The sequence below is a fragment of the Haliaeetus albicilla genome, chromosome 10, assembly GCF_947461875.1.
Source record: "Haliaeetus albicilla chromosome 10, bHalAlb1.1, whole genome shotgun sequence".
Lineage (NCBI taxonomy): Eukaryota > Metazoa > Chordata > Aves > Accipitriformes > Accipitridae > Haliaeetus > Haliaeetus albicilla.
Genome location: NC_091492.1, coordinates 11,281,621 through 11,308,522, shown reverse-complemented (window position 1 = coordinate 11,308,522; position 26,902 = coordinate 11,281,621). Strand labels below are relative to the sequence as shown.

The 26,902-nt window shown below is 44.4% G+C and overlaps 1 protein-coding gene across 7 annotated transcripts in view; it reads left to right on the top strand.

The window, feature by feature from the left end:
- Positions 1–7,459: 7,459 nt before the first annotated feature.
- KCTD15 (potassium channel tetramerization domain containing 15) overlaps positions 7,460–26,902 on the top strand; it is a 44,576-nt gene continuing 25,133 nt past the window's right edge. For 2 of the 7 annotated variants that reach the window (XM_069793471.1, XM_069793470.1), the window contains exons 1-2: positions 13,885–14,023; positions 24,048–24,274. In XM_069793471.1, the coding sequence (XP_069649572.1) occupies positions 24,246–24,274 (29 nt within the window). In that variant the 5' untranslated portion in view covers positions 13,885–14,023; positions 24,048–24,245. Of the gene's footprint in view, positions 7,955–8,165; positions 8,499–9,294; positions 9,489–10,269; positions 10,289–13,847; positions 14,024–24,047; positions 24,275–26,902 lie in introns of those variants that run through there. The other 5 variants (XM_069793467.1, XM_069793465.1, XM_069793466.1 and 2 more) reach the window with 5 other exon arrangements.

Sequence of the window (26,902 nt, the reverse complement as noted above, 5' to 3'; positions counted from 1 at the left end):
GGTGCTATATTGGGTCCAGTAGCATGAAATCATTTTTATTTCAAATTGTACTGAATTCATCTGTTTACAGATTCCTTCTACAAGTTCTACATCTCAAAGGCTAATTGCAAACTAAAAGCTGGATATAAAAATACAAATTTGAGTTCCTTTAATAACCTTTCAAGCTGAAGACTGCCTACAAGGGGGCAAAACCTGTGGCACTGTAATAAAACACTCGAACTAAAGGTTAAACAAGGGCTTAACAAAGACTTTGGTTATCCTCCCCTCTGTGCACCATTCAATATCTACTTCATGATGAGAAATATGCCTCCTATTTAAGGAGTTTATTCCAACAAGAAAAAAGGCGTCCCGTTCTCCTCTTTCTGAGAAGAAATCTGTGACAGAAATGTGGAATAATCCAATGCTTAAGAAGTTAAGAGCGCAAATCCATGAAAAATGATGCCACAGCACATGCATCCTCAAAAATACAGGTTAGAACAGGTAAGTACAATTTCTACTACTTGGCAATGCTGTTTCGATATCAGACTTTTGGGGACGCTTGTTTTATTAACTTCATGTACTTGCACAACTTCTGAGGTGATACCATGGATATTAAAAATTTTACAGTCAGGATGCTGAAATTTTACTCTCACAGAATATTGGTCTCTGCTTTTTCAACCAAACACGCTGTTTAAGTAAAGAAGCATACCCCCCTGTGTCTGCCTGAAAGGATGCCAGGCAGGGAAAAATGAAAAGCTCTGAATATCTGCATATCTGAAATCAGTGAAGCAAAGGAGAAGAGACCATCAGGGAGACTGCTAAGGTCCCTGATTCTCAGGCCCAGTGTAAATTAGAGCCCAGCTGGCAGCGGTACTCGGGAGACCATACGCTAGCCGAGGATGGCTGGAGCACAGCATGTTTCAACCATATGTCTGACATACTGCCTCCTTTCCAAGGGTCTCTGGCATAGCGGGATTTGGATAGGCTCTCGCTCAGCTGGCCAGGTTCAGAGCTCTCGTCGTCTTTGTGCTAAAACAATGGCACTGAGGCTGCAGCCCAGCTCTCCTCTGGCAGGCCAGGAAGAGCAGCACTGCTGTGCATCACCCATTTGGTAGGAGCACATTCCCACCATGGCGTGTGGTGGAAACACTCCAGCTGAGGCTGCCTGCATCACAGGTGGGCAGGGGTAACCATGGGGGGGTTAGGACGCAGAAATCCTAGACCACAACACTGTTATTGCTCCCTTTTCATACTGTTAGCCGTAATGAGTTTTGTCCTGTAGTGTGTCTCAATCTGCAAGTTAGCTGCAGTCCCACAAACTCCAATTCACTATTCATTTCATCCAACAGATGAACCTCAAATTAATTTTTCAGTTTCCGCCTCCCAGCTGCAGGTTTTTTCCTACTATTTAGATATTTTGCAACATAAAAGTACATTAATTCCACCTTCACGTGCTGTTAAATTCAGGTTGTGTTTTAGCAGCCAAGAAGTCATTCCCTTGCATCCCAGGAGAATTTATCTATCTACTCAGCCTGTTGTCTGGGGGTCACAACAGCTTGTACCACATTTCATTTAGAGCGGATCTGAAAGTGGAGCGGTTAAGAATATTCCCTTCCCTACCACCGACATTAGACTTTCCCTGGTCTTTCCCTGGCTACCCTGTCCCTTTCTAGAATCAAAGAGGAGCTCCATAGCTGGAAAAATTTGCTCTGTTTTCTTTTTCTTCCATTTTCATGTCATTGTCATGATGCTTTATTGAGCTGCTGCTCTCTCAGGTTCTGTCCCAGCCATGCATGATACAGTCTGTTATTTGCCAAAGAAAAAGTGCACTGACATGCTGCTATGTAAATAAGAAGCAATTCACCTATGATTCTAGATGTGCCTGTGCCCAAAGATCCCCCAAACAGTAAATGATTTGATACAAAAGGGCCATTATGGCTCTTTTCTTGGTTCTCTGTATTCTGTTAAGTGATATTTTTGCAGTTTAACATATTCCAGACCTTTGCTGGCAGAAGCAATGCATATAACCTCCCTTAGAAGTGTATTCAGTTGGGAGCTGCCTGGCTACACAGGATTTCATACATTGTTCAGCTAAGTCAGCGATCCATATGCAAAAATCAAGCTCTCAGGGACACCACGTGGATTTGTGACATTATTCAGAGTACTTTGTGTCTCTAATAAACCAATGAATGGATTACACTCAGCCATAAAAATGTTTTTTCTTCTCCGTGACATATATAATATGGATAAGCTTTATTTAATGAGTAGCTAAAAACTAAAGCCATGCACGTTGCTTAGGCAGGTTAAAAATACTTCTCAGCATTGTAACTGCTTAAGAAGAGGAGTGAGAGCACACAACAAAATGGCAATGTATAAATTTGAGAAACACTGTGCTGAATGCTAACATGGGACATCTTGATTAAGTAAATTTCATTTTGGAAACTATTTTTGGCTTATAACAGTTGGAAGCAGAGGAGACAGGCAAACCTTTCCTATACTGTATATCCTGACAAGCTATTTCATCTTGGCATTCCAGTGTAGATTATTTCTTTGTATCACGCTGTTGTCATGAGTTAGGCGCTGGATAATGGATAGTTTGAAAAACAGTCCATCTGTATTTAGTCAATAAAGTAATGGTTTGTAAACTCACTCAGCAGCAAGCTGTCTCTTGAAAAGAATAGAAGAGCATTCAAGGGAAAAGAGTGACAAGACTTGGTGATTTCCTAATGATCAGATTTTGTTCTTTGCATGGTCATGCTTACTGCTCCCAGGAAACCCTTACCTGCCTACAAATGACAAACAATTATTTGACTTAATTAGCAAACCCTGGGTCAAGTTCCTGTGCCAGAATGATTGGCACTGCAACTGGCTTGAAAACTTGCTTCAACTGGGAGATGTCCTTAATTCTTCCTTTTTATTATTCCTTATATGTCAACCGACTGTGGCGAGTGTTGGGATTTCAAGGTGCTTAATATTTTCAGGTTTCTCACAAGAACAAACCTTTCCGGGGGCTCAACACATTTGTAACATCAGCCTTCCACACCTTCTCCTTCTATCTCATTCTCGGTGACGGAAGTGCTGGTGCTAGTCACAGGATCCACGGCTGCCTACTCTCTGCATTCAGATGTGTTTCTCCCGGGTGCCTCTGCAGTCTAGGGGACAGGCCTAAAGGCAGTCACATCCGTGAAACCTCGCTGAAGGCAACAAAGTCACATAGGCGTTGCTGACTGAAAGTGCACCAGAGTCCAACAACCACTTTTGAAGCACCGATTTCTTACTCAAACCTTCTCTCCTCAAATAAAAGCCCATCTGGAATACAGTGTTGTCTTAACTATGACTGGGAAGAGTATTACTCTACATATAGATATCGATCCCTTTGTTTTAAAGGAACAAACCCCTAATTCTCATTTATCTGCTTTAAACATTTAATGAAATGATCCATTTTCTCTCCTATTTACTGCTGTATCTTAAGATGCCCAGTAAAGCATGGTGCGTTTTGAAGAAGAGGGTCAGGCAGTCCGTGGATTTCTTCCTGCACTTTTTGTAGTCGGTAGGAATATTGGTATCATCTCCAGGAAGCCAGGATCAAGCCTCGGGTTAAGATACGTGACATAAGAAGTCCTGAAGTCAGGCTCAAAACCGCAAGATAAGACACATAATATACGGAAAAGAGTAAGGACTGAGACAGGATGAGGCCTGCTAGCATAAATTCATGAAGGCCTTCAAGAACAATACCGACTGGAAGTTGTTGTTACTCTAATTCATACAGCACTTGTGTAGAAGACGTCGACGTTATTTTTCAGTTCTTTCACAGAGTCAATAAATTTCAAATCTGATCATTTCAAAATATATTTGGAACATCTTTTTGATAGGAAATTTATATTCCTTCAAATCTTCCATCTTTTCTCAATCTAGTCATTTTCTGTCTTGTAAAACAGATACAATTTGTTATTCTTGGAAAACACAAAAAATGGAGAAGACTAAGCTTGGGTTCTTTACGAGCTTCTCTTTCACACTGTCTTAAGGGTGTAAATAAATTTTTTACCTGTTTATTGAAAAAAATGGAAGCGAACAATGGAATAATTAGATAAAAAAACAGGTTACAGAAGGGTTCTGTCCAATTTCATTTTTAAGCATCTGCAGAGAATACAAAGAACTGCTGGTAAGAAAAAAATCCAAGGTATTTATTTTGAAGTATTTAGTATCTTAATAAACACATGCTGGGCATTTGGCCAAGAACTTTTAAAACACCTATGATAAGTTATAACTTAAAATTTAAAAAAATTGAAAAAATTATAATATCCTGCAACTGAGCTCAGGAATCTTCTGTTATAAATTTTGTATTGCTTTATAGGGAAGATAATGGAGTTGTTGAGAAAATAAGTTACATTCAGTTCTAACAGTATTTCTTCTTTTTTGTTCACCACATACTATTTAGTATTTTCCTTTGTACAGTTCTTAATAGTTGAGCTTTAAGTGAAACTCTGAAAAACAACATTAGGATTCAAAATACAGTGGAAGATTTTCTTTTCAGGGTCACAAGTAGCATAGCGAGATTTCTCTCTTAAACAATGACACTTAGTATCTCTGTAGTTCTATGAATACTTTTGAAGTGTCATATTAAAACCAATCTCTTGGCCTTCAGGCAAAGAGAAGCAATTAGTCTTGGAGTTGTGAATAAATAAAAATCCATTTATATACCCGTCCTTGACACGTACCTTGCAAATCTTAGAAACTTCATCTAGTGGGAAAAGAAATGTTAAATCATGAACACCAATACTAATCATATTGCAATGTTGCTTCCTAAAACTGTTTAGTTTATATCAATCTTTTAAGTATTAATTCATATGTATATATTCATACGTATTGAAACACAACAACAGAAAGGCATTCACACACTTGAGTGAGAAGAAAGAAATGAGGGAGTGCATATAGAGCTATAACGTGTACCTTTATTACCCTCAACATTAATACAGGCAAGAAAAAGCTCAAAGCTCTCAAGTACACTGTCCTTTTCTTAGATACCGTCCCGCACAAGTTACGTACCATGCGCATGCCTTTTTCATCCCAAGTGCTACTGTGTCTTTGCTTTGATCTACAAACAAACAAACAAAACAAATCTTTTATTAGCCATGCATTCCATTTCCATGCAGCACAATTAAATGGTACCTGTCACAGATGTGCTGGGATGAGTCAGAAAACAATTTCTACTTTTTGTTCAGTGCAGTATTGTTAGATCTTCTCTTTCCTCTTTACTGTGTCTTAGTGCAGAAGCATCTTATTTTTACGATGCTCTGACTGCTGTTCAAGATTCTCATATTTATTTTTCATTTAGCAGTTAGTAATTCACAGAGGAAGTAAAATTTATGATGCCAAGTCATCCCAAATCGTCCGCCTGCACCCCTACAGAAAAGCTGAGTGAAACTCAGGCTGCGTGACAGATCACCGAGTCTCAGCGGAGCTCGTCCTCCCTGAATCCACTTGTTGACCAGAGTGCAGGGGAAATGAGACTACTTAGGCTACAGCCTTGTCCAAGGATCAGGTGAAGCAGCTGTCGGGGGACACGCTCGTGTTCGGAGGTTATTTTAGCATAAAATCCACCGCTTTGTGCCACGCTCTCATAGGCAGGGAGTCCCAGCCCGGAGGTCAGAGGTGGGATGGTGACCCCCGCGAAGGATCATACCTGGGCTGATGGGATGGTCAAGGAAAACAAATTTTAGTCTGTTCTGGATGCAAATCTCTCTGCTGACCTAGTTCTCATTCTCCTTTTCATTTCAGAAGCTCAGCTAAAAATCCATAAATTAAGGAAATTAACTGATGGAGCCTCCGGCATCTTTGTAAGCTATTTAAATCTTTAAATTTACAACATCTTCTGCATATATCAAGTAATTGAACTAACTGCAGGGATGTAACTTTAATGAGAAAATTTCCCTCTTCTCCTGTAGTTTGTACTCTTAAAAAAAAAAAAAAAAGCTACCCTTAGGAGAAAAGTTTCTGTTTATTCCTGCCACGGAAGAGAACTTTAAAAACCCCCTCAATTTTAGGGGGTCCCGCCTGCCTTCCTCCCCTGCTTCCTGGCGGGCCGGGGCGGCCCCGGGCCCCGCGGCGCGGCGCGCAGGGGAGCGCGGGCGCGGGCGGGGAGGGGCGGGCGGCCCCCTCCTGCGCGCCGGCGGCCTGACCTTTCCGGCAGCCGCGCGGCGTTGCATAACTCCCCTGCGCGGCCGCGCTCGGCGGCTAGTAGGCGCTGCAGCCCGACGAGTCGCCGCGGCCGGCCGGCCGGCGGGACGCGCGGCGCCCCTCCGCGGGCGCGGTAGGCGCCGGGTCCTCTGTGTGTGTGTGTGTGTGTGTGTGTGTCCACCCACCCGCCACCCCCCGCCCGCGCCCCGAGCGCGGGGCGCAGGAGGCGGCCGAGCGCCGCGGGGCCGCCCGCCGGCTGCGACGCGCCGGGGCGCGGAGCGGCCCCGCACCCTCCGCCAAACTTCCGCGGGGAGCAGCGCGGAGCGGGGCGGCGAATCCCCCGCGGGGGCTTGCAAAAAAACGCGCAGGCATCGGCAGAGCCGTAGCTTTGGCTGAAAGTTGAGGGAGGGCTTTGCGCCCTTTTTTTTTTTGCCCACCCCTTTTTTTTTTGCGGGGGGGGGGGTTCCCTGCCGCCCCCCCCCCCGGCGCGCGGGCCGGTCGCGGTGCGCGCCCGCGGAGCCGCCCGCGGAGCCCCGCGCCATCGCGCCGCGCGCTCTAATTGAAATGGCGCTTTTGGCCGGGGGCGGGCTGCCAGGGCGCTCCGCAATAGCACAATGCATGTCGATAGACGTCATTTGGTTTTAATGGCCTACAGGAAATTTGGCGTTTACAATGCGAGACATTAGCAAAGGGTGAAAGGGAGGGGGAGGCGGGATGGATGGATGGATGGGAATAATTGCAGCCCCCCCACGCCCCCGTCTTCGAGACCCCCCGTCCGCACCCCGGCGGCGCTGGGTGCTGCGGGGGAGGGGAGAGTAGGGGCTAATTTTTTTTTTTATTATTTATTTTTGAACTTGATCTAGTTTATCAACAAGTGCAGAGTGGGTGCTACCCTAATTGTAACAGAGGAGTCAAGAGATGTGAGAAACGTGCCCTGTGTTACTTATTTGGGAGCTGAAAATTTATGCCTAGTTGAAAATGCCTGGGGAAATATTACATCAGACCAAATGACAATGATTAAAATCAGCTTTCCCCCCCCTTCCCCCCCCTTTTTCCTCCTTCTTCTTTTCAGTAAGTCTGTTGAAGGACGTGACAGTGGCCTGATCCTCCCCAACACCGAACCGTTATCCCCCGGCGGCGCCGGGCCGGGCCGGGCCGGGCTCCGCGGGGCAGCGCGGGGCTCCCGCCCGCACCGCGCCGCGCAGCGCGGAGGGGCTCTGCGGGCGGCGGCGCCGGGGGCGCGGGCTGGGGCGCCGGCCGCCTTCCCAGCCTTATTTCATTTTCAAGGGTTGTATTTTATTTTATTCGGGGGGGGGGGATAAATCTGGAGACCTTCACCAAAAGGAGGGAAAAATATCCAATTTTCATCGCAAAATTAGCTAGGGCGAGAGCAAAGGGCTGAGCTAATTGTAGCCTAATCCTCTGCCCTGCAGGCGTTTGCAAAGCCCTGAGCAAGAATTCGCTTTTTTTCCTCCTCTTCTCCCTTCCCTCTGTTATTTAGAGACGGGATTATTGCCTTTCTTCTCATAACAGCCTCGGCAGTTTCATTTAAAGGCTTTTTTTCCCCCCCTCACACACATCCACACACACACGCGCAAAATAAATAGAAAAAAAGAAGCAGCAAAAAACAGAGAGGAGGAGAGCGAGAGGAGAGCGAGCAGCTTTAAAAATAATAATAATCACAGCAGGATCTGCGGAGCAAAGATAGTAATAAAAGCAAAAAGCTGAGCCCATCCACACACAAACCCAACAGAGCCCAAAGCCAAAGGGGGGCTCGCAGCTCTCTTCTGTGCTCAAGGTAAGGAAAGCGGCGGCGGCGGCGGCGGCGGCTCCCGCGGCTGCCCGTGCCGGGGCCGGAGCGCGCAGTGCGCGCCGCGCCGCGCCGCGCCGTCCTTCGCATCGCATCGCACTGCATCGCATCGCATCGCGCTGCACCGCGCCGCGCGGCACGCTCGCGCCTTCGCTCGCTCTCTTCCCCCCCCTCCTTTTTTTTTTTTTTTTTTTTTTCGGAAAGTGCCTCTTCTTCAAACTAACTCGGCTCTTGGCTCCGGAGGAGAAGCGGCGGAGGGGTGTTTTTTTTAAAGCTACAGGACCCGTTTGCAGCCGCCCCGCTTTGATAGCGCTGTCTCTGTGTGTGTGCGTGCGTGTGTGTGCGCGCGCGCGCGTGTGTGTGTGTGTGTGTGTGTGTATGTTTTGTTTTGCTCCGCTCCAGCATGGGCAGCGCCGGCGGAGCCCCGCGGCCCGGGGTGCCCGCGCTCCCGCTGCCGCCCCGGCCCCGGCTCTGAAGACGGCCAAGCCCCAGCGCGGCGGAGGCAGCGCGGCTCGCTCCGCGCTCTCGCATGGTACACGCGGAGCCGCGGCCGCGCCGCGCCGCGCCGCGGGGGTCGGGCGGGCGGGGTGCCGCGGCGCGGCGCGGCGCGGGGGTGCGCGGGCCGGGGCGCGGGGGCTGGCGGCGGGGCGGCTCGGCACAAAGGGAAGGCGGGCGACAATGGGGAGCGCCGCGTATGGAAAACACGGGCGGGCTGTGAATGAAACTCTGGCGCCAGTGAGAGTGGAAGGCTTGGTTTGGGGTAGACTTCAAACCACTCTAGGCTATAGTTTGCATTTCTGTTCCTGCATGCGATGTGGCACACTTCTGCAAAATTAATACATTAGCCTGGCTAATGCTCACCACCATTGGCTGCGCGGAAAATGTACAGGATCGGGGATTCGGGGTTGGCTTTCTTTTTTTTTTTCCCTCTTGCATTCATCTAAGACATCTCCTTTCTTGTTATGTGGGAATAAGTAAAGGACGCCATGTTGTGCTTTTTTTTTTTTTTTTTGGTTGAATTTTACCTTTGGGCATACAGTGTGTTTAAAAGAAAAAGGCAGAAGTTGAGTGACCGGGTGCGTTGCTTGCTGGTGATTTCCCTGACCAGCAGTAGGGAAAGGCATTTGGGTGACGTGAAACTTGCACTAAATAGACTGGAGACTGCCAGAGATAGGCGGGTTGCGGGGGGGGGGGGGGAGGGAAGGAGAAAGCCTTTTCTTTTTTTTCTTCTTTTTTTTTTTTTCGGTAACCAGAGCTCCAGAGGGAGCTCCCCCCCCCCCCCCCCCCCCCGTAAAAGTTTTGGACACGATCTCTTCTGTCACTCGGCCCGGTGTTCAGTGAAGCACTGTGGAGGTGTGTGCAAATGTTTACGGACTTTTAATTTTGGAGCCAGCGAGCCCGAGGTTTGCAGTCTCGCCCTCCCCGCTTTGTCTTTAGGCTCGGTTCCCGGCGTAAGCAGTTGTCTCGGAGTGGCTCTGGAGGCAGACCCGAGCGGTCGCCGTCCCTGTCTGTAGAGACAAAGGTAATTGCCAAGTCTGTAGTTGTGCCCCTCTGGCTGCGCTAAACGCAGGCGGGGGAAAGGCAGACGGTGCCAGGAAGTCACGGGAGCGCCGGGGCAACTTCTGCCGCCGGTTGCTGCCCCAGAGCGCCGGCGGTGGGGCGGCCGGGGGGCCGCGGGGGGTGGTCCTGACCCCCGGCGCTCCCGTGGGCCCGCTGGTAAGGAAGGAAGGGCCTCCGGGGAGGGAGGACGGCTTCCCGAGAACGCGGTCGAGGCACCGGCCGGCCGGGGAGCAGCTGCGGGCGCTGCTCCGGCTGCGGCCGAGCCGGGGGTCCGGCTGCCGGCTGGACCCCGCTCGGCCGGGCTGCGGCCCCGACCTGCCCTCCCTGCGGCTCCCCGGGGGAGCGAGCTGCTTCATGGCAGGTCCTTAAACCTGCCGTTTTCATTGCACGTCTTAAATGTGCATGAAGGAATTAAACGGCACGAGTGAATAACAGCATTAGTTTCAATTAATTTTTATCCTGGCAACAATAAACTTTAGAAACAAAGCGCTTTTACATCCTTAATTAGTCTTGCTTCCCATCTGTAGTCTTTTAAGTGCCTGCTCCTTGATTTAACTTTGTCCCTCCTTCAGAGCCGCCTCCTTTTTCATTCTTTTCCCTTTTTTCTCGTTACCCCTTCCAGACTGCTGCCTGTTTCTTTCCTGCAACCTTTCACCTCCCTTGTCCCTATCTGTCTGCTCTGCTCTGTGCAGTTTATTTCTACTGTATTTTCCCAACATCAACAGCAGTATTGGTTACCATGGCCCCGAGCTATGTGCAGAGGTGGGAAAGCTTCATCCGCCCAAAAGTTCTTACACTTTTGAAGTCTTTCTTTTAGTAGGATCTGAAATGTATCATCTAGAGTGTGTATTAAATGAACAGTATTCCTGAAGGCTTTAGAGCAAGAAAGGCAACACCCTGGAAAATTCTGCAGTCTTTCAGCATTCTCTGCCCTAGGGTTATAGCCCTGGGCACGGAGCTGAATGGAGCTCTTACAACTGCCTTCTGTTTACCTTTTATGGTTAAAATAACAGCTTAGCAAAGAAGCAACTTCATGGAGAAACGATTCAGTGAAATCATCTCAAGCTGTAGCAGCATAGCTAGTTTAATCACCCCTAGAGAGCTGAACAACTGTGAGCACAATGGGACACAAAATCATTTTGTGTGTAAATGAGCATGGCATTGTGATTATTTCACTTTGCATGGGCAAATAGTTTTTACAAGCAGTACTTATGCAGTTAGCTTAGAAAGGCAGAAAAAGATAAGCTGGCTCTGAAAGATCTTGGTGTGTAATGTTTGAAAAACTAAATATTCACATAATTTGGGAATCAGGCTCTATTGATTTTGCCTTCAGCAGGTTCCTGTGTTACTTATTAGAGCAGGGTTATTGCCTGTGCCACTAGTTAGGATGCTGTATCCTGTTGTAGGCGACTAAAGAGCAAGGATTATTTTACATGGTTTAATAAATGAAGTTTGTTAGTGTTTCTGCGATACTTACCCTTAAGGTTTTAATTTTCACATCAGTATTAGAAAATATGTGCATAAAGACTTTCACTGGATAAATACATTTAGGATTTTGCTTTGTGCATAAAATAAGTACATTACTCAGTGTGATGAATTTTAGCTGCGTTTTAGATCAAGAAGAGGAAGGAGTCATAGGAAATAGGGTTACGGTACCTTAAGAAATAGGGGGTATTTATGTTTTTTGGAGCAATAGGAGCGTTTGCAGTGCCCTTTATGTCGTCCTTAGCAATTATGCCCCTTGATAATTTGCTCATACGGAAATGATTGAATTCCACAACTTTAATAAAAACGTAGGATTCATTTTTTTAATACAAATCCTCTCCAACCAGGGGAAAAGCCTGGTTTTTAATTCCCTTTCTCCTCCCCTCCCCCAAAAAGCCAGTGGCACCTTCAATAAGTATGAAAAGCCATAAAAGTTTGAGAACTATTTTAGCTTTCCAGTGATTTTCTATAATTAAGTGTTTTTTCAACACATGCTCTAGCTGAGAGATGCCAAAAGCAGAGGATTGTTCAAAAGGTCCCTCCAGTGAATAGTATAAATTAAATATCTACTGTGTGAGTATGGCCTCACTGAGAATCTCAGACTCTTTACAGATCAAGGAATTTACTGGTATACTAACATTAAACAAAAATCCTAAGATAGCAGCAGTGTTTAAATATGCACAAATAGATTCAGATCACTTGATCTTTAGCTATCTGTGCATATTTTAAAACTGAAGTCTGTATTTCAAGACAAATGGTTAAATGTTAGATTCGTTTACAGAGGACTGGAAGTCCTTTGATTTCATTTGGAAATTGTAACAAGGGGTGCAGATGAGCCCTAATTAGGCACTTGTTTTGTGAAACTGCGTGAGATTTTATTTCTAAGGCAGCTCTATACCGTGTGAGGTCTGTACCTTTATCATTAGTGATAATAGTTGGGGTCTGAACAAAGACAGGGTTGACATTCAGCCTGGATCTTCTGACCCTTTCATTTAAGTGAAGGAGTAGAGAGTGAACATGAGTTTACAGTGCTCTTTGGTAAGAAAAAAAAAAACCAAACCTTTGTGTTGGCAGACAGATGAGGCACCCACAGATAGTAAACACGTCGCTAAAATACTGTAGGTACTTACATACTAAGTTGTTTTTAAAAGTTAGTTCTTTTATTTATGCTGTATGACATATTTACTGAAGATTGCCCACAACAGGCTCTTGTGGGAAACAAGAAAGCAACGTCTTCAGTCATGAAAGGATTCAAGCACTTTCCTTGAAGGTGGTGCTGTAGTAAAAATGTTAATGCCCAATTTCGCATCGGCTGACACAGAAGTCCTAGGACAGAGTTGGTATTTGCTTCGTGTTCAGTGCAGATGTCCGTCCAGCCTCCGAAGAGAAAAGGATGTGGATTCATAATGGGGTGATGTATTTCTGTGCTGTAGATACAGGAAATTCTTAGGAGCTAACCAAGATGAAATACAGTAAATGGAGATGTTGTGATGACTTTGTGAAGCTGTCCAGATGTATTAAGATTTTTCAGTCACTTTCTATATAGCTCAGAATTTTTTTTTTACAAAGAATGTTGCTAATTGTATGTTCATCGAGTGGCGTAGCCAGGCATCTTGTGCAAAATACTGCTAAGAGAAAGGCGAGACGAGCTTTAGATTTCTAAGAAACATTGTCAAAGTAATGTGGGAGAAATGGGAATTCACTTTGCAATGCTGCATGTAAAGTGCTTGTCAGATGTAGGAAAGAGCTTGGATGCTTGGTAGCATGCTTGCAGAACAAAATACCAAGAAAATTAGATTATATTCAGAAATGTCTTCAACTATAATGTTTTGCATATGTTGCTTTACGCATAAGGGGGAGAATGGATGGACGTTTTCTTAAACTTTTATAAAAGGGTTTTTTTCCATTTGACATGTATGCCGTCTATACCGATTTAACTGAAATCAGCTTTGAGACACACGTTTCATGCAGAATAAGCTGTGCTTTTCTTACAGAAGGGAATTGAGGAATTTTCTTTTGCCATGGTTGTCCTGTTCATTTTGAAAACATTTCACTATTTTTTGCTTTGTACGTCAGCTGAAGATTTTTGGACTCAATACAGAAATTTCACTAATTTTCAAATGTTTTTAGGGCAGTACACATTAGGTGGATTGTTGAAATTTGTAATTTCACATGCCAGATTGTACAGTACTTTCTAAAGCATCTTGTCGTGAAAGCATGGGTCAGTTTCTATACCTTCCTGTTTTTACTGCTTCCAAGTATTAATTGCTTTCGGTTTGAAAGCTTATTAGTTCTTTATGTCTAATATTAAGGCTTAACTGAAAATTATCCATTTATTTCACAATTATTGAAAATAAACCAGAAAATTGATCTTAGTTTGATGTGAAATTTACTACAAGTATAAACTAAATGCCTTAGGTACTGAGGAAGTCACTAATTTAGAGGTGTCTCGTTACTGAGACAAACTTGCAAAAACCCCCGAATCCCAATTCACAAATTGGTTATTCGTTTGTCAGGGGATATTTCACATCTAACACATAAGCCCACGACCTTTAATTAGAATTTTGCAGTTTGTTTTATGCCCCTTGAGGCTGACACCTTGAAAAATTTTTTTCTTGATTTCTTATTGCTAATAAGCATCTTTCTCTTCCCCTCTGGTACTTTGAAGAAAATGATGCAAATACACTTAATTACAGTGGTGGCAATAATTTGTTAGCTGAATATGTGATCAGGCAGATGCAAAAATGATCTGATTAGATCTGTGATCACACTGGAAAGAAAGGTAACACACTGCTACGTTTAAGAGAAACTGTTCTTTTTTGCCTTCCCTTTGCAGGAGGGAAGAAGCATGTCCCGTCTGTCTCTAACACGGTCCCCGGTTTCTCCTCTGGCTGCTCAAGGAATTCCTCTCCCAGCTCAACTGACCAAGTCGAATGCCCCTGTGCACATCGATGTAGGAGGACACATGTACACCAGCAGCCTGGCTACCTTGACAAAGTACCCAGACTCCAGGTAAGACCTTGGTGTTTTCAGGCTTGCTGCCCATTTCTGTTCCTTGCATGGAAAGAGGCATGTACCTGTGAGGAATATTTCAATGCAAAATACGATTTATTATATATTCACCACTTATGAATAATTCAGTTTCCGATTTATACAGTAACTTCACTGGGGTTCTACAGAAAAAAAAGCCTGTAAAATTTATGTATTATTTAGAGAATCTATTCATTTTCTCTTCCAACGTCTTCTGCACTCTGCCGATACATTTGAAGCACCTGTTGGTGTGCTGCCCTAGATTATTTCCAACAGTACCAAGCAACTTCTTTCTTTCAGATTTAGGGAGAAAAAAAATCCTTTTTTTCTTCCTTAAGAAAACAGAACAACTCTGTTACACTGGGACTAATGGACGCTTCTGTCGGCCAGCCAAAATCCTAACCTCAGTGGTAGCTGCGTGCCTCAGTGTCAGCGGTCACTTCCTCTGGGCAGCGGCCGGCTGACCTGCTCCGTCTGCTTGCAGCTGCAGATTGGATTGAATCTTTGCATGCTTAAAGGTAGCTGATTTGTGCTGGACAGGTTGGTGACACGTCTGGCAAGATTTGTTTAGATCTGGCCATTGTTATCTCAGAGTAGACTCCAGATATGCCAAATTATGAATAGATGTGGCATGAGAGTATATTTGTGTATATGACATAGAATCTCTTTATTACTTGCCCGGCTCCCAGTCCTGCGGGGTGCTGGGCACCATGAAGGTTGGGGGATCCTGGGCAGCGTCAGGAGGCCTATGACGGTAGCGTGGAAAGGACCGCTGTGTTAAGGGTTAAAGCACATTCACTGGAGCAGTATGTTAAGACATACCTGATCTTGATTTACAGTTACGATCACTAAACCAATTCAGCTTTTTATCATTCAGCCTGCTTATTTTCCAGAAGGGTAAGTGCCTGATACGTAACCAAAAGAAGGTGTGGATGTGCGGTGTCAGGGTGCCCAGCAGACTGGTTGAAGGAGGCACTATTGACTCAAAAGCAAACCAGAGCCCAGGTCAGCAGGTTTCGCTGCCAGAGGTTTTGCTACCTGCATGGCCAGTATTTCCTTAAGGGATAGATGTATTTTTTTTTGTATGACAACCAGTGTAAAGCTCTAGTTTCATTTGAAGATTTTTCCTTTAAAAGAACTAGGGAATTTTGCACAGATTTGGCAGGTTCCCAAGCAATAAATGACATTTATGGAGACACCTTGAAACGCCTCTGATGTCATAAAGCATATGGCTATGATTTCATTCCAAGGAAACGGAGCTGCTGAAATTCTCTATGGAAAAGAAACAATTATTAAAATATCTATATTTTATGGTCAGGCCAAAACAATATGATTTTTCTGGACAGTACCTGCTTAATGATACTTGTGTGGTACTACTTTAATCATAGAGAAGAAATCTGTTCAGTGGGGAGAGATTTACAACAGAGAACCAGACAAATGCTTCATAGTGTAAAAAAATTACAGAGAAGATTCAGCAGTTGTAATAGAGTAGCACATCTGTTTCCACATTTTAAAATATCACTGCTAACACTATTTTTAAAATATGCCCCATATCAGACTTACTTAATAAAAGCTTCAGTTGTGGAAGCTTTGGGAGAATATATCTAAATTCACAGATTTTATTTAAAAAGAACAGAGTACTGATCTAAACCCATTTTTTTGCCTGTTTGATAAATAAGAAAAGTGTATTTTTTCAGATTTTGTACTGAAAGTACAAAACTGTGACTGACCAGAGCTCACATGCTGCCTGATGTTTTGCTGTGTACTGTCTTTCATTTGTATTGCTGTGTTATCTCATAAGGCTTGAATGCTTTTTCAGCTGCTCAGACTTCAGTTCTCGCTGGAGTAAGAGCTTACGGGGTGAGACCTGTAAATCGCATGTTTTTATAGCAAAAGATAACCCTTCACCAGCAGTGCAAGTAGGACATATTGCTACATACATTATGAAGCTGGATGAAGGGTACACCTTATTTTTTTTTCCCCTTTTTAATGTGGGGGGGGGGGGTTTAATTTTTTTTTTTTTTAATTTGTTTTTCTGCAGTGCTGCATAGTAGACTTGGTTGGTTACCCCCCATTGAGCCTGGCCTTCTCTCATTCCTGGTTAAGGCAAAATACTTGCAATTATTTCAGTGGGGATGGAGCTCCTGATGGTGCTTCGCTGCCCTGGTGTGTATCTTCCATAAGGCACAGACTCTCTTCGCAGTGGTCTGGCTGGGAGAGGAATCCTGGGTCTCTCACAGGTGCAGGAGGAGGGAGATAGCTTTTCTGAGCAAGACATCGGGAAATAATGCCAGAGCACTGTTAGCTTATGCTCAGAGATAACATGCATGGCCACATATAGAGGCATGCCCATACTCATCTGCACGCAGAGCTTTCTGGATTATTTTGGACAGCGTATTAAACTCTTGGTGTGAGCATCAGTTTAAAAGCTTCAGATCTAAGAAATCAGACAAATTTGTAGATTGTATTTCAGCAAAAGATGTAAGCATATGCTGAAACACTTTCCTAAATCTTAGCTCCAGTCACATAGAATAGTTTGCGCTCACTAAAATTGAAAGCTGTGGGAATAAACTTCCTGTTCATTTGTGTTACAATCTATTTCTTTCTCTGTGCTCCAAAATCCTAAGTGGGCTTTTAGCTTGTAGTATATCCTGTACATGTATGTTTAAGGACACATACAGATTGTGAGCATCTGTATAAATACAGTCAGGGTATGCATAGACAGAGACATCACATGCTAATAGAAAACAGAAAAAAGAAATCATCAAATCATGTTTATCCTTCCATAGTATTTTGAGGAGGCCCAATCCTGTTAGGTCCTGAACAAACTCAGCTAAGGTTGACTTCAATGGGAGGGAAGAGCTTCCAGCAGCTTGCCAGATCAGGCCCAGCAGGAGCAAGTATAGGTATGACCAGTTCCTGCCTATACCTGCTCTCCAGTCACCCCTCTGGTATGATATAAATTACACCTGACAGCAGGCAGCGTGATACATTTCTTATTGTAATTTGTTAGGATTGACTGTGCTCAGCCCACTTGGCTGGCTGTGCTTGGCTGTTCCCAAGTTATGTGGTTGGCTCTAATTCGGGGAGAGAAAGGACCTGATTCTGGAAGTCTTAGTCAACCTGAGTGAATGGCTGGTGATGTGAAGTCAGAGGCCAAATCTTGTATTTCAGTGACCCCAGAGTTGTTTCAGAGTAACTTTGTCAAAGTCTTTGATGTTGTTTGTATTAGTGCAGGTGCTGTGAGAAGAGCATTTGTCCATTGATTAAATTTGCATGAGTAAAGGCCAGATTAGGCATTAAAGGGGGTAGATGCCCTCTTTCCGGTAAATTTTTTATGGGCTACATAAATTCTGTCATCTAAAAAGGAGAAAACTTGAGCAGTGCACGACTGGTGTGATGAAAGAGAAGAGAGTTAAACAGCCACTGTCGAAGATGGTTTCTAAACCACTCATGCTCACTTTACGCACTATTACACACCTTTCCAGTTGGCTTTTTGAATGAAACGCCATTCAAGAAAGCAAGCTGGCCTTTCAGAGGGCGAAAGGCAAGGAAAATGAGAAACATGTAAAAGAAATTGTGATCATCAACAGCATAATGATGGTGGTCACAGAAATTATCTCAGAAACAATATTATTCATCCCTCTTCCTATAGCTATTTGAGGCTGCTTTCCGTGCGTACCCAAAATTGCCATTAAAGGTAACAAGCTTTGGAGGTACAAGGAGGCTGATGTCTTACCTGGATCTGATGCTCAATTTCAATAGTTTATTTTCAGCAAGTTCTCCCACCCAAACTCCCAACTCTGGTAGTTGTAAATTATGGGTAGAAAGGAAAAAAAAAAACCTGTTGAATTCAGTCTAGTGACTCTTACCATCAGCATCTTATTTCTAAAGTAACTGGCTAAGTAGACAAATTATTCATCTTTGAGAGCATTTCCTCTAGAAATTCCATTCATGTTTTCACCCAGAGGACCTCTAAAGCGGCCTCTTCACACATTGACACTTGAATATGGATTTATATGACAGATCATAAAGGCTGCAAAACTTCTAGCACATCTATAAAGTGAGTTGCAAATGGTATTTATCCAAGGGAGTGAGACAATTCTTACATTTAAAGAAACAAACCCACACCAAAAGTCCAGGCTCCTAACATGCAGTCAGGAATATCCAGAGACATTGCCAGATCCTCCAGTCTTACTCCCACTGAACTCAGTGGCAGACATGTCATTGACTTCAAGTGGAAAAGAACTAGAAGTTCCAAATCCCTGTATACCACAGCAAGTCCCAGTTTCTCGATTTCACTGGAAATTTTGATGTCACTTTGAATTTCTGTTAGAAAGCAGAACAAGATTTTTCATCAGAAGCCTGTCCTTTTCGCAGCCCTGAATAGTGTTTTTAACTCAGAGAATTGCTGTGAGCTCTTTGTGAGTTGTTCTGCTATAAAAGGTAAATATGTTTACCTTACATTCTTGGTTAATTAGTATTTGTTGTATAACCCTCTATTAAAGATAAGTATGTTCTTTTGTTTGAAATGTATTTATAAAAGCTCATGCTTTCTGTGGTGTTAGTTGTGTGACAAAAGTGAGCAGGAATAATTTTAACTGAAGTGTCAATGTCTAGGCAGGAATAGCGTGGGTACACAGACCCCAGGGACCCTCCCCCTGACAGTCTGTAGTGCACTGTGTTTGGGACCTCTCTGCTCCCAGCCTTTCCTCCTCAGGAACATGGAGCTTTTTGGCGGCCCAAGGCATGCTGAGCCAGTGCTAACAAAGGGCACGTCCTGAACCAGCACAGGCTTTATTAACTGTTTCAGAACTAATGACCTTAGCTGTTACGAGGCATAGCGGAGTTTTCCAGGCATATCCCTTGCCTCACTTTCCTCTGAACCCATGGACTTTTTTGGTGATTTACAAAGGAGTCCTGTAAAGCATGTGTGTTCTCCTCCGAATGTTTCTTGTCAAAACAAACTGTCATTCTTGTATAGACCTACCCTCGGACAAGCTCTCTCACCAAGCATGACCTTCTGATTCTAGCTACTCTGTAGGTATCTGTGGTTTTTAATTCCCCTACCTTTTCTGCCAGCACCTCCATCTCTCTGCTTGCTGGAGCTCAGCTCCGACACCTGAGATCTGCTTCTCCCCCCCTTTTCTGCAGCCACACCAGGCTGGACTGAGTTCAGGGGGATGCTCTTCTCCGAGTTTTAGTATGTCTCTGTTGTCCCTGACAGAACACGGTTGCTGACCCCATATAGCCAGATACAGTGGTTTCATAAGCTCAAACACACCTGCTACCGAGATCTACAAGACAGATTTTCCCCATCTTCCTTTACACTAAGGACTCCATACAGGGTCCTGCTCTGCACTTCTTGGGAGGGAGTAGCGAAATTCCTAATTCGGGTATGTTTAGGATATGCAATTCTCCAGACTTAGCATACCTGAGAACATCTCACATTTCTTGCTCATGTAGGATCAACCCAGTGTCACTCTTACAATAACTTAATTGCTAATTTCCCATCAAATCTGTGTATTATTGATATTATTGCCTGAAAACAATGTCCAATTAGCAAATTTTGTCGCTTATCCCATGCTGGCAGTTAAGGTGTAAATCAGTCCTTAAACAAGGCCTGTACTCTGGACTGGTTAAGTGGAGTGAAGACCAGATTTGTTCATAACCAGAGACTGTTGGTGGCTGTGAAAGCACAGCACGTTCGAGGGCAGGATCCTGGTCTGGAGCAGAAGCGGTGTCAGCTCTCCTGGACCAGCACAGCCTCCTGCCAGCCCCATCCCGCAGCAGTCCTGCACCACCACGGCATCAGTAGCATTCACCTTGACTTAGGTGTCTCCCAAACCTCTCCATGCCACTGCCATTCCACACTGCTCACCCACCCAGCATCTGTATAGCCTCTTGTCCCTCTTCAATCCCTCTCCCTTACCTGCACACCCACTAAATGACTCTAAGCACAGTGAAGTACATAGGCAGGCGTGCTGCCACGGCACATTTCACCCTTCATGAGCTACCACTCTTCCCACCGACGTCAGTTGTTGAGCGCCCAGTTTGTGGGGTGACACCAGGCTCTGACAGTCACGGGCTATGAACTGTTGTTGTGTATTGCCCAAAAGGCAAAGAGTTTCTGAGTCGGAGCCAGCAGCCCACGTTCAGGCAAAGCACTACAAAATGCGCCTGCATGTGAGCTGCAGTGCAAAGCTCATTAATTTTAATAGGTATTGTGAACTTAAACCATGCACAGACTTTAAAGAAAAACACCTGAATAGGCAGGAGCAAGTGTTTTCCCTGCACGTTACAAATGCTCAGAGATGCAGGTTATGGGCACAGTACATGAGCACTGCGCACACGTAACGACACCGCACACCAGCACGGCAGCTCTGCCGAGAGCGGTGAGCACGCCAGGGCTCCCCGGGACTCTGCCGTTGTTTAAGGCAATCAGGTGTATGCTGCAGATGAGAACAAGCGAAGGAGCTGAAAACCAGAGGTTTTGGCTACATGCAGTGCCTTTTTTGAATTAACGTAAGAATTGTCATGGAGATTAAAATCATTTTTGGTTTCATTTCACGCACCTGCAATCATGCACCTCAAATCTTTTGAGTGTTTCTTATTTGGTTGTTGACTGGCCAAATCTCTCTTTGGTTTCCAAGAGAATTTTGACCAGCAGAACCCTTAAGGAAAAAACCCTAAAAAAGGGCCTTTCCCCTTCCCATTCTCTGTCTCCCCCCAGTCTGCCTGTGGATGTTGCACTTACCAGAGCTGGAGCAAGCAAAGGAACTCTCATTGCCAGGCTGCTGAATCAGATAGTGTAAAATGAACCCGGGCTGTTGTTTCACAGCTGGAGTGGTAGCTTTGGTGGTAAAGGAGGGTAGTCCCTGTAACACTAATCCTTCACTGAAGTGACCTGGGGAGACAAGAGGGAAGGAATTTATATGGAAGCTGATTCTTCAGACCTGTCTGTGTCCACCTCTCCAGGATCTCCTACTAACTGGCATGTAGGGAGCCACAACAGAGCTGAGCTGTCTGCTGTGATAAAGGTGTTTACTCTTTGCTGGACTTCATAACTGCTGCCTTGCCCAGCACAGCTGCTGCCTGGGGACTGCCCACAGGCTCTGGAGAGGAAAGCAAAGTTCACCCTTTGGGAGTACAAATCTTACTGTAATTGGGTGTTGAGATTGTGGCCCTGTTGATGAATGAATTATTTGTGTGTTTACTTAGAATATTTGATGAAATGTACAAGAAAATACTGCCTAGCTAGTCTCTGATGAACACTTTTTTGGAAATTATCGTTTCTCTGTATACATTTACAGCCTGGGTTGTGTGGAGTTCTAGGCATAAATGGGTATTACAGCATCGAGAAAGGGACAGACCAACCTAGTCATGGAGAGGAGAAGATAGCAAATCAACACTTGTCTGACTTACAGAAATAAAGTTATGGCTGTAGTGCTACACCTGGCACAGGCTGTCAGAAAACCTGAATTTGAGAAAATTGTGCATTCCTATCTAGATACTAGCTTATTCGGCTCAGCTAGTCAAAAGGAAGAACAGGCATCTCCATGCAACTTGTGCAGCCTGGCTGTGATCAAGAGGGATGTCACTTATAGCCTCTGACAGGAGTCCAGAAGATGAATGTTGAACAGTGGCTCCAGTACCTTCAGTGTGAAACCCAGCTAATCTTGTCTTGTTTTCTGCTCTTCACTTTCTTCTTCTGCAGTGATAACATGACTGTAGCTGAGTTACACTTAGCACATTAGTAATTCCCATGCTTCCTGCATACAACAGGTTGAAAACTAGTCTGGTTTGTTAAAACTCACAAGGAGAAGCCAGCAGACAAGGAGACCAAAAATTCAACTTTTTTTTGTTTAGCACTCCATATTTATAGCAGTTTCTGAGGTTAGTTAGTCAAGTACTTCATCATTTCTTTCACTGCTACTTTTGCTTACCACTCACCTGACAGGGTACTTTGGTGCCAGCAGCACAATATAAGTTGTTTGTTTTTTTTTTTCCAACAGCCATTTTCAGGGCAGTACATGAAAAAGCATTAACAGCCTATTTTGAGGAAACCCCTCCCATAGAATGCTGTAGAAGCAACCTGTCTCCTCCTTTTATGTACTGCTAGTGGAGGCTGTTTCCTGCCGATGAGCATGGTGTAAAGTACTGCACCTGTGCTCGGGTTCACAGGTGTAGCAGCTTCACACTTAAAGCAAAGGGGAATCGTCTTTATTGATCACTTCTTCATGTGATGTGCATCCAGTTCCCTCATCATGGAGGGAGCATGGAGAGGAGTTATGTAAAGATGCGGATTCAGTAGCTTTGTACTGGAAATCATGTTGTGAGGTCACAGCAAACCACCGTACCTCTTCATATTTGGTCTTTGAATATATGTCACTGGTGTTTGTCTTTTGATTTATAAAGACCCTGCAATGGCGAGTAGACCTGGTCTGCTTAGGGGGATATTTCATGAACTACTTAGGAAGTTTATAAAACAGACTCCCTAGATTATGAAGCAAGGGGGTATCTGTTTCGTAAGGAACATGTTATGAAATGAATTTGTCTCTAGGCCTAACTTAATTATTTTAACAATCCCACTGGTGGTTGTCGTAGGTGTCGTTCTGTGTATATATTGTGACCTACATGCTTGTGATCATTTATGAAATCTAAGATTTAAAAATACATTGGACCTTATTAATTCCTTGCCTACTTTTACTGAAATAAATGGAGGTGGTTTGGATATTGGTACATTGGGCCAAATCTCTCTTCCAGTGAAGTCAATGAGAGCTTTACCATAAGCTTAAATGAAAACAAAATAAGCCCTATTTTTCTAGAAAATTGGCCTAGTAATAAACCTGGCCAAAAGAATCCATAGCATAACCCTGTTGTCCTCTCTGGAGTTACACCAGGAATGTGTATGGATGTGATGTGTGGAGAGGAGTTGCGAGAAGCTGAACATTGTAGTAAGATGCTTCTGCTGGGTATCCATGATACTTGGTCTCAAAAACATCTGAAGATGTAAAACCAACAGGCAAATGAAGACAAAGCATCATGCACTTACGGGTGCGTGCACATACCTTTCCTAGTCAGACGGCCTTCCCAAAGAGATGACTCCGCTGGTTTTGAAGGAATTACTCCAAATTTTTACCTGTGTGACTGAAATCAGAATTAATCTATTCATGGGTTAATAAAATCTTTAAGAACAAAGTGCATATTTAAATAGAAGAAATATGCAGGCATGGAAACACAGGATTCATATGTGAAAGCGTAAGGGAGGCTAGATCTCTCAAGCACAGAGTAACAAGATGGTGTGGAGGATGCCAGGCTGTAGCTGATACAGGTCATGCTCCATGCTGCTGCTAGCCACATTGACTTTGCCAAGTTTCTCTGTTACATGATATATAATAAATTGATGAGGATACCTAGTCCTTGCAGCACATCAGCTTGTTCCCTTGTGAGGTACTGACATTAAATGCATAATCTGGTGACTGAAACAGGTAAGTATTGTCAGTCACTCTTATTCCTGGTATAACTCCATTGATACAGAGTTACACCAGGTTCGTGGCTCTCCTAACCCAATTTGATAGCTGGGAGAAGCTGCAGTGCTGGAATTAAACTCCAGAGTTACAAACTCATATCTCCGTGCTCTGTCCACCAAACTGTCTATTCCTTCACCTCATTTGCTGTGATTAGCATGTACTTCCAATCTTTTGATGCTTTAAAAAGAAATGACACCTGTAAACATTTTAGAGGGGTTTGGTTTTTGTTTTTACCTGATTTGCTCTCACTTGAAACTCTGCCAGGCAGGATGGCTATTGGCTTCGCATGCGTGCACGATTGCATTCCTTATTGATGCAGTCACTGTGACGACAGCCTGCCTGTCAGAGCTGGGCACCAGGGCAGATAGGCTGAGCAGAGGTATTCCGGTGTTCACCTGTACTGTGTTGATTTCACTCTACTGCAGTATGGTATGCATTCAAAGGCTAAAATTGCTGCTTTTTTATCTGCTGAGGACCTCATAAAGCAAAACCTGAAAGGAGTCCTGCACGTGGATGGTGGGAAGCTATTATGCAGCATTTGCACCGTTACTCTTGGTCAGACTCAGAAGGGATCAGTTGGCAAGCATTGGAAACTGAGATTTGCACCGTAAAGCTGAAACGCTGAAGGAATCCCAGTCCAAAGGGCAGGCTCCCGTTACGCCTCTCTCCTAATGGAGTGCAGATGCTACCAGTGCTGCAGGTAATCCATTTAGATCTGGTAGACGCTTTTGCGGCAGCAAATCTCTCTCTCTCGAGAAAGCGGACAATGAAAACCAGGGACTCTTTTTAACCTCTTTGGTGTCATACTGTGTTATGCCAACAAGTTGTACCAGTATGATTTACACCAAAGGCTGCAGCTTTGGCATTTGGGGAATGTGGTGTGCCTTCCAGGAGACCGCTGCCTAAATTCTGCCATTGCAAAACTTACATGCAGTTCTGTGGACAAATTTGGCTAGTGGAACTCCATGGGAACCAGTAGATGACAATAGAGAAACTGGGTCCTCTGCTTGTGCTGGGGTTGTCCGGGAGGGAATGAGGGCTGAATTTGGGCCAGTAGTACTTAACACTGCTGTTGAATGAGGAAAAAAATTCAATGACCGCTTTTTAATCTTACAGAGGGAAAAAAAATAATCACGCATGGATTTGTAACCAATTCCAAACATATTTCCTCTTCTGTTCACATCCAGTTGTATTCTGTTTGCAGACACAAGGGTTAAAGCGGGGGCCTGCTTCTGCTTTCAATTAAATCAAAGGATGTTTTGGCCTTGACTTCACTGGGACCAGAATCAAACCCATGACCACAGTATTGTATTTAAGAATGAATCTCTTGCAGTCACATAAAAAAGCCAGGTTCAGCTTTCAGTATCCCATCAGAATCCAACAATTAATGGTTTTCTTATTATTTTAAAGTTTTTGCCAAGCTTTATTCTGTAGGGCAAGTGTCCTCTGTGCAGCAGGTGTATTGCTGTCTCCTTCCCAGGTGCGGGTTCCCTCTCTGTATCCCCTCGACAGGGGCTTCCCCTTTTTTCAGGAACATGGCCATGGAGCCAGGCTCTTCCCAGCGGACATGTCAGCGGGTCGCTTCCTCTCTGTCCATGCTCTCCGGCTGCAGTAACAAAAAACCTAGTGGAAATGCCTCTTCACTTCTGCCTTTCATCTGCCAGTGGCTCGGGCTGACCAGCAAAAACTACACGAGTCTTCCTACTTGGTGTGGATATATGGGGTTTGGTGGTTGTTTTCCCTTCAAAATAGCTTTTTAACAAATCTTTCTTGATGTGTTCAGTTTCTTTAAGTGAACAGCCAGGAAAAATACGTTGGGTACAGCTTAATCAAATGTAAGAATAAACAGGAGCATCATTCATTCATCATTTTAAGCATGATAACAGAAATACAGATAGAGAGTACTGGATGCAACTTCCCAATGACATGCATGCTTGTAGAGAATTATAACCAGTTACAGTCTGCCTGTAACTCCCCACGATGTCTTTGTGCCAGAGTGAGTGGTGATGTGAGCTGTACTGGAGGTGTATAGTAGTATAATTGCAGCAGTGTTACGTTCTGGGACTGGGCAAAATGGGTGTAGTTTACTCATTGGAGGACAGAAGGATGGGCTGCAGGAAAAGCAAATAGAGGAAGAATGTAAGATAAGCCCTTTTTTCTGTATTGCCATTCTCATCAACAGAAGAGCTTTACCATTTTAGCAAATCGGCATACCAACCAAATGCCCAAGCAGCGTGGGCAGCTTCTTTTAAGCAGAAAGCTGATTTATCACTACCCAGAGAGGCTGGTATCATTCCTGTTTAAGCAGTGGAGTGTGTCCCGGTGCAGCGGAGGCTGGTGTGGGCACTGTGCGTCGCCAGGTGTTCCTGCTCATCCCAGAGAGTGCAGTGCTGCGGAGTCCTGGGCAGCCTGTGTCTGGGAACTTTTTCCTGTAGATCTGGAAATAAATAAAAGAATCGTAGGAAAAAGCTGCTCAGCTTTCATATGTCTGGGATCAGAAGTAAAGGGATGTGGCTTGAGCAGATTAAATATTCTAGCTGTTTACATGAGCAGCAGGTACCAAAGTGAATGTATTAGCTGTCACCATTTACACTTTATAAAAGGTTGTGCAGCCCTTGAGTATCCGTCCTGCTTTCTCCTGCCGTGTACTGAAATGTACTGGTTTCACAGCACCCACACATGCAAAGGATGCGGAGGGCCAGACTCTTGCCCTGAAAGGTAAATGAGTTACATTTGAAGTTTTCCCTGCCTTCACTGAGTCCCCGGTGGGAGTTTTGCTCTTGACTTCAATGAGCGAGGATTTAGCCCATTTATATTAAAATACAACTAGTATCTGCATGTTTTCCAACCTCCCGGCATGCCCAGTTGTACAAGGGTGATGGTAATGGAAGTAGTGTCCAGATCTAGCCAGATTTGAAAATCCTAGTAAAAATACTGAGTTAGCTTCCACTTGGAGTTACAGCAAATAGGTGAGCAGCAAGAGAGCTGGCATTTGGTGCAATGCTGTTCTCATCAGGGCCCTTGTAGCACCATGATTTAGGGGGAAGGGATGGTTAAAGGAATAGCAAGAAAAGGCTTGTATAGGCAGGAATGTTTTATTTGAATTGTGCATCTTCTCATGTATTAACAACTTAATTCTGTTGACTGCCCGCAACTCCCACAGAGTTTGAACTGAAATGCAGTTCTTGCAGGATTGGGACCTTTGGGAAACTAAAATCCTAGTTTAGGAGTTAATTTTAAATTAAAGAATTTTTGTTCCTGCATTGATTTTCATGGCCAAAATTCAGTGTAAATTCTCTGTTGAGAAGACGTGAAAGGCCAAGAACCC